The following is an 8,042-nucleotide window of genomic DNA, read 5'->3' as shown; positions in this document are numbered from 1 at the left end:
ATTACCAGTGATATTTTATTATAGACTTATTTTGTTCTTCTATATTTTGCAAAAGAGTATATAGATACTAGTAATGATGATATAGAGGTATTTTCTGGGTAGTCTACACTACTGGTCAAAGGGTTTGGGGTTGATAAGATGACGAGTCTCTTTATGCTCACCAAGGCTGCATTTGTCGGACCAAAAATACAGTATACCGTAATACTGTGAAATACTGTTACAATTTAAAATAACCTTTGAAGATATTTTAAAATGTAATAATTTAGTGACACAAAGCAGAGTTTTCAGCATCATTACTCCAGTCTTCAGTGTCACGTGATCCTTCAGAAACCATCAGCTTAATATTTTTATGGAAACGGTGACACTTTTTTTCAAGGTTCTTTGATGAATAGAAAGTTAATAAGAACAGCATTTATCTGAAACATTAAAAAATGTGTCACTTTTGATCAATTTAATGCATCCTTGCTGAATTACAGCATTCATTTATTTATTTATTTTTTCTTTAAATCCAAGCATATGGAATCTCAGCAAACTCCAAATGGATAAAATCAAGTTCCATTTGGAAATATCTCACATTGTGGAAGTTAAAAGTGTCACTTGATGACATTAAAGGGAAAGTAAAACGTTAAATGAAGACGAGAACATCCTTGTGCTGGTTTCTCTGAAACACTATTGCAACATCAACACACGTGGATTTCTGTAGGGAAATGCTCTTGAGATCTGAGAACAAAATCCATCATTGCACATTTCTACGCTTTCTTAACAATACTTGCCATTTATTATTATTTCTCTTCTGTGAGTAACTTTTATCTGTGATTCAAAACCCTCTGAACCGAGCAGGACCCCAGCAGAGGAATCCTGAACATTTCTCATGGCTAAAAAACTAGAGTGACTACAGCGCTGTGTCTCTGTGTGACCGATAACATGAAAGACAACAAACTCCCGCTGACGCCTTAAAAACATTCTGGACGAAGACCTATCACGACAAAACTAAAATCGAAACTCCTACGAGACCCGTAAAAGACTCGCTCGCGGTGTGTTCGCTCTAAAAGATTCTGCTCAAGTGTATTTTTTTCCTTTTGAGTTTACTTGGCAAAATAAGTCACAGCTAGATTCCCACGAAGCAAGAGAGTGAAGCTTTTGGGACGCTAAAGATGAGCTAGACCGAGTTTTGAAACACGACTTTCTCCGCCAGGTCTTTTTTTTTTTTTTTTTTTTTTTTTGAAGTCCCAGACTGTCCCAGTACTTGTTTAGATGTGTTTGTTCTGTTCTCTCCTCTCTGGTGCGTTGCTCTGTCAGTTTTTTAGGCATTATTGGAGCTGATCTCTCCTAGCAGCCAGTACGTCCTCATCCGTCCCTTTCCCTTCATCTCCACGTCTCCCCTGAGCTCCAGCTGGAAGCAGTTGAATTCCTGCAGGACGGCCCGTGTGGCCTCTGAAACATGGATCTTCAGGGCTGATGGGGGAGACATCAGTGTATAGTAGATGATGAAATAATCACACACTCTTTTCTCTGCATTTCTCTTCATCAAACGAACATAAAATCAACATTTTGCATACATTCGGCAGAAAAATAAATGCTTCAAATGTATGGTATTAATGTAAATTAAGCTGCAACTATTTATTTAGAAACAGGAAACAAACTATCAGCACATTAACACATTGTACTACCAACCACATTAATCCTGTTTACAAGATATATGTGAGTGTACTGTGTGTATTTATTATGTATGTATAAATACATAGACATGAATATATGAATATAAATATATATGTAAATATTTAAAAAAAATCATACTGTGTGTATTGATATACATAAATACACACTACACTATATATTAGATATGTTATGTAAATAAAAACTTTTCACGTTTAATCGCTTGACAGCACTAATATAGTTTCAAAAGGGTGCAAAATAATCATGACTGCTCAAAACTACCATTTGGGGTGTCATTAACATGTTTAAATAAATATTCAGCTTTTATTTAGCAAGGATGCATTAAAATGATCAAAAGTGACAGTACAAACATTTTTATTGTTACAAAAGGTTTCCCGGTAAATACTGTTCTTTTGAACTTTCTGTTCATCACAGAACTCTGTTGACTTTTCCTCAAAAATAATGCCAATAACATAATCGGCACAATAGTTTTCTAGCACTGATAAAATATATAAGATAAAAATATTTATAGACCATCAAATTAGCTAGACTGATTTCTGAAGGATCACATGATCACTAACGCTGCTTAAAAAGACGAAGAAGTAAATTACATTTGAAACAAAGAGTTATTTTAAATTGTAGTAATATTTTGACTGTGTTATTTTATGTATAAACATTTTCTACTTTTATTTTAATAAATAAATACATTTTTATTTTTTTATTATTTTATTTAATTATCTTTTATTTGATTTCCCTTTTATGCAAAGCACTTTGAACGACTCTTGTTTACGAAATGTGTTATATAAATAAACTTGCCTATTTCACAATATTACTGTAATTTTTGTTCAAATAAATGCAGCCTTGCGGAGCATAAATTAATTACTTCAACCACAAATCTTTAAGCAGTAGTGTAAATGACAGCACAACTGCTGTCGAGAAACGTCGCCATTATGCATATACATTATAAATAGACTGCAAGGAAAAAAAAAACAAACATACAAGTGTGAAATACAACCCTTCTCCACAGCCTCACCTTCTCCATTGGACTCCATGCGTGAAGCCGTGTTGACGGTATCGCCGAACAAACAATACCGAGGCATTTTCAACCCAACCACCCCTGCGCACACGGGGCCTGGACACATGAAAACACACACCCCCACACACACACGTAAGCATCAGTCAGAGCTTCCCATTAGTCAGCCATCAACAAATAGATATGTGCTCAGAGAGGCCGGGCTGCTCCGCGCTCTGCTAAACACTTTCGTGACCCCCGACCCTCACCGCTGTGGATGCCGATGCGTAGGCGGAGCTGCTGGTCGGGTCGGTGGCGGATTCGAAAAGAGTGAACGGCCTCCAGCAGAGCCAGAGACATGCGGGCGATCTCGCGCGCGTGCAGCTTCCCGTTCCTCACGGGCAGGCCCGACACCACCATGTAGGCGTCACCGATGGTCTCCACCTGGGGGCGCCACACAAAAACACATGGTGCGGCTCAGCGTTAACCTTTCTTTCTTCTGTTCAACACAAAAGAAGGCTGTTTGAAGAATGTGTGCAACTGCACCGTTGACGGCAGCCATTGACTTCTATAGCAAAGAAAAAAAAAAACCTGGATGGTTTGGTCGCCAGCTTTCTTTATAATATCTGGCAACACTTTCTATGAAGCCTGTATTTATAATACACTATAGGGGTATACGTGAGGCATTATAATGAATGCACAATGCATTATAAACCACTTTAAAATATTTCTCATGAATATTCACAAGTAATCATTTATCTTTTATAACACACAATGTACACGGTTCATCCAATTGAGTTATAATGGATTGTATTTCACATAATTATAATGCCTCACATAGTTATAAAGCCTCACACCTCGCTATTTTACTTTACTTAAAGCTGTCAAACAGCACATATTATATTTCAATACAAAATATCAGATCAGCCTTTGATTATTTTGATGGTACCCTTTAGACAGATGTTGATAAGTAATTCTGCAACTACATGTCCACTATCCTACTCTTAGGTTTATATAATAAACACCTTTTTTTTCCTAGCTGAAAGTATTGCTAGCTCACAAGAAACACCTAACCACTCACAAGATGCTGTAAGATAATGTGCATATCTTAAATAAACAATACCGACATATGATATAGTTCTTTAGAAATGAAGTCAATTTTGTTCATTGCGTGTCAATAAGCTAAAATCACAAATACATAAATAATAGAATATATTATAATCGTTTTCAGGATTATTCATGAGATGTAATGACACATTCAATTACGCCTTCATTATAATGCCTTATGAATACCCTTATTATGAATATGGGCTTCATAGAAAGTGTGACCAGATGTCTTCTTTTGTGCTCAACTGAAGAAAGAAATTCATACAGGTTCGAAACAACATGCAAATGATGACAATTCTCCATTAAGCCAATCGTCGAGCAGGCGGCGAATGTAATGATTAGCCGGAATTACCTTGTACACGTCAAAATTGTCGATGATTGCATCAAAGCAAGTGTAGAGATCATTCAGCAGCGTCACCACCTGTGGAGGGCGCAGATAGAGAAATACATCAGCTGTAATTCAATACTGCACTCATGACTGTCACAGGAAAAAAAACAAGAACAAAATTAGCCCATAATTATCTGCCGCGCGCCTGTTTGAGGGGCGTTTACTGAACTAGCCCTTCACAGAAGCTTTCTGACCTGCATCGGTGTGCTTTCGGCTGATAATGCGGTGAAGCCCACAATGTCACTGAAGTAGATGGTGACTGAGTCGAAGGCTTCTGCCTGCACCATCTCACCTCGCTTCAGCTGCTCAGCCACTGAGCTGAAACACACACACACACACAATCAGATACAGCCTCAAGCCTGTGAGAAAAATGCCTTCAGTTGAAGAAGAAAACATTGCACGTAACGTAGTACAGACCTGGACATTTTCACAACCTATAAACACGCAACCGTGCTGCTTTTATTTTTTTGAAAGCAACTGTATTATTTTGTATCGTCGTTATATAGCGTCCGTGCGTGTGACGTGTGTTTACAAGATATGACTCAAATGTGTTCGCCATCATACGACAGCTTTCAGGAGTCCTGTGCAGCGTCAGATAACATAAATACAATGAAGATTGATGCAGAATGAGGAGTTTTTAACAAGACACGGACTTCTAAGTATGCATTTACTCAAGTCAAAGGTAAAGCTGTGTACTTAGTTTGTGGAAGCGCCATTACGAGACTAAACACGCAGAGAAACGCGTGACTTTGATGGATACAGAGCGCGCACGGACAGCTGGAGCTTTGCTAGCTAAACTGCAAAAGCAGCAAGGACATTTTTATACAAAGCACAGGAAAAAAATCCTCAAACAACACTTGGGCATTTATTGCTTTTTTATATGAAGTTGATGCCGTGATGTTAGACTTGCGTCTTTATTTAAACTCGCTAGTATTTGACACTTTGACAAAAATGCACATTTCCAAATCTTTATTAAGTTGGGATACAGTTGTGTGCCCCACATTTTCAGTCTCGTTGCAGTGTTTCATTCATTCTGTTTTTGCTAAATGCGATGACGTAATCAAGCACACTTATGGAGCCTCGGTTGTTTTCAAACAATCAAAAAAGTTTGGGGTTGGTAAAATACTGATTTTGAAACTAGTCTCTTATGCACACTATTGTGGCATTCATGAAAAATACAGCCTATATTTTGAAAATATTTACATGTATTTCAGTCATTCTTGAGACAAAACAGGTCCAGTGCAGCTGCTGTTAGGTTTGAAAATAAAAATATTTTCAATTTTACATGTTATGTGGGATTAATAATAATAATAAAGTATTTAACACAATTATCACCTTCAATTTAATTTTGCCATTATTATACAAAATCTATTACACTTATTGGGTTCAATCATTCACATGCTTTCAAATGAATAAAAATGTTTTTTAATGACTTTGTTTTATGAAAAGCAACACTCTTATAATATCTCAATATCTCTACAATAACATACTTAATTTTTGCTGTTTGTTTTAATACAGTAAATAATTGATCCAGTGCATTCGATATTTAAAATCACCACAAATTCGTGTTTTTGTCACCGCCAACAAAATGTAATATATGTAATTTAATTTGTCTGAACACAAACTTTGCACACTATTTTGTCCCACTTCTCAAGAATGACTGATTTACATGCGATTATTTACTATTTCATTAAAATCATATATACATATATTTAATATATAAACGTAACATTATTCTTAAATATATACCAGCATGTGTGTGCATTTACATAATAAATACACACACTCATGTGGGATATGTTTTGGATGCGATTAATCACGATTAATCATTTGGCAAAACTTCAAGTGCACCATTATTCCAATATTTCCCCACAATTTTCAGTTTATATCTTGCAATTCTGGGAACTGCGAGAAAAAAAAGTCAATATTTGCGATGCCAAACTAGAGCCGTGTTTTAATTAATTACGAAAATTGCGAGAAAGAAAAATCTGAGCTCATATCTCGCACAAGTCAGACTCACTGAGGGAGGATCTGATAGAGCAGAGCTTCGGCTTTCCGCTTCTCCTCGTGGTACGCCTGCGTCCTCTCCTCCACCAGCTCCTCCAGGTTATTGGCATACTGCTCCATGCGGGACAGGAGGTTATCCAGGATGTTAGAACCATAACCCCTGAAGACAAAACAGAGAAGATGAGGCCGAGACGAGAGTTGTGAAAAGAGTTCTTTTGTCATTTGTGCTCTTGGGTGTATCAGTGTGTCAGGTACCGGTTGTTCTTGCGGAGCAGAACTTTAATCTGGTTGAAGTCGGGCCTCTCGTTGACGTCTTCTGACCAGCAGCGCTGCATCAGCTGTCCCAACTCATCACTGTGGCTCTGAGGACACAGCAGCGGACGCAAGTACGGCCAGCGGCCCTCCACCACGCGCTCCACGATCTCTGAATCACGACGACAGAGAGGGTACACACATGAGACTGAACGTTCTCCAGACAGCGCGTTACACTGCTCTCTAACACACAAATTAGCACGTAGAATTAGCGTGGCAAATTTGACTGAAAAGCAGCGGTCGGACTCCCCACTGGTGTGAGGAAAAAAAGAGATAAACGTGTCATTCACAGGTTTTGAGAAGACCTTGGACTCAACAAACGTCTTCACAGCAATCCCTTGGAAGTGAGGATGATACAAAGCTGACTTTTCATGACCTTTCTGTTCCAATCAACACCTCTCTGCGCTCGGGAAAATACAACATTCATTCCCTATATCTTCATCTCTCAGTCTTTTAGCTGGCTCTGAAACGTGATTGGATGGTTCTTATAATACGGCTGACGGTTGACTGTGGAATATTTAGGAGCGAGGAAATCTCACGACCGGATTTGTTGCGCAGGTGGCGTCCTGTCCCAGTTCCATGCTGGAATTGAGCGAGCTCCTGAGAGCGAGCCATCCTTTCACAGACGTTTGTAGGGCCTAGGGGCTTGATTTTATACACCTGTGTCCATGGAAGCGATTGGGACACCTGATTCTGATTAGGATGGGTGAGCGAATACTTTTGGCGATACAGTGCATATATAATAATAAGTTCTGCTATGCTTTTGAATATGTACTTCATACTTTTCTAGGCGGTCAAAAAGCCTGGTTTTTATCCTAAATAGCTTTAAATGTGTTCCGAAGACAAACAAAGCTTTCACGGGTTTGGAAGGACACGGGGTAAGTGATTAATGACAAAATGTTGATTATGGGTCGGAGTAACCAGTATAGTACTGTTGCTCTGACAGTTAATGGCATTTTCTCACTGCTGTCTTTGACTCCCTTTGTGCTCCAGACACGTCGTTCATGTTTAGTTGTCTTTTTTTAATGCGGCCGCTGGTATGCGTGTGGTGATATATTTACACTGACTGGTAACGTTCACTGAGTGTGTGTTTGACTCCACGACGCGTACATAAGCAATGCTGACAGCGACAGAATGTAAATAAGACTCAGAACGTACTACAGAGCAAAACTAAGAATTTCCCGCCCAAAGCACACAAAATAAAGAAAGTAACAGAGACAGTAACTCTGTCTCGGCTGAAAGTTACCAGGACACTTTGCACAAACAAAGAATACTTCTAAAGGTTTATATGCAGCATGATTTATAACCGGTATATTTGTTGTATTTGTGTATGTATACAAAAAAAAGCACTGGACCACTTAAAAATGCCCGAATGCTCTTGCAGTGCTTTGTATCAATGCTACTTTTCTCAGAACCAACTTCAGAGATTTTTACTTTCAATTTAGAAGAAATAGCTAATCTACAAAATGTACTGACACCTCAGGCCATCCAAGACATAAATGAGTTTGTTTCTTCATCCGAAAGCATTCGGAGGAATGTAGCATTACCTCACTCGCTCAC

At 38.4% G+C, this 8,042-nt stretch overlaps 1 protein-coding gene across 1 annotated transcript in view; it reads right to left on the bottom strand.

Moving 5' to 3' along the window:
• Positions 1 to 383: 383 nt before the first annotated feature.
• npr1a (natriuretic peptide receptor 1a) overlaps positions 384 to 8,042 on the bottom strand; it is a 77,878-nt gene continuing 70,219 nt past the window's right edge. The window contains exons 16-22 of the mRNA XM_043218022.1: positions 6,426 to 6,594; positions 6,184 to 6,330; positions 4,358 to 4,481; positions 4,128 to 4,196; positions 2,938 to 3,112; positions 2,690 to 2,788; positions 384 to 1,455 (exon numbers count right to left, since the gene is read on the bottom strand). Of these exons, the coding sequence (XP_043073957.1) occupies positions 1,304 to 1,455; positions 2,690 to 2,788; positions 2,938 to 3,112; positions 4,128 to 4,196; positions 4,358 to 4,481; positions 6,184 to 6,330; positions 6,426 to 6,594 (935 nt within the window). The 3' untranslated portion in view covers positions 384 to 1,303. The remainder of the gene's footprint in view (positions 1,456 to 2,689; positions 2,789 to 2,937; positions 3,113 to 4,127; positions 4,197 to 4,357; positions 4,482 to 6,183; positions 6,331 to 6,425; positions 6,595 to 8,042) is intronic.

Source organism: Puntigrus tetrazona, chromosome 19 (genome assembly GCF_018831695.1).
Source record: "Puntigrus tetrazona isolate hp1 chromosome 19, ASM1883169v1, whole genome shotgun sequence".
NCBI lineage: Eukaryota > Metazoa > Chordata > Actinopteri > Cypriniformes > Cyprinidae > Puntigrus > Puntigrus tetrazona.
The sequence above is the reverse complement of the archived record's forward strand: the minus strand, read 5'-3'. Positions and strand labels throughout refer to the sequence as shown.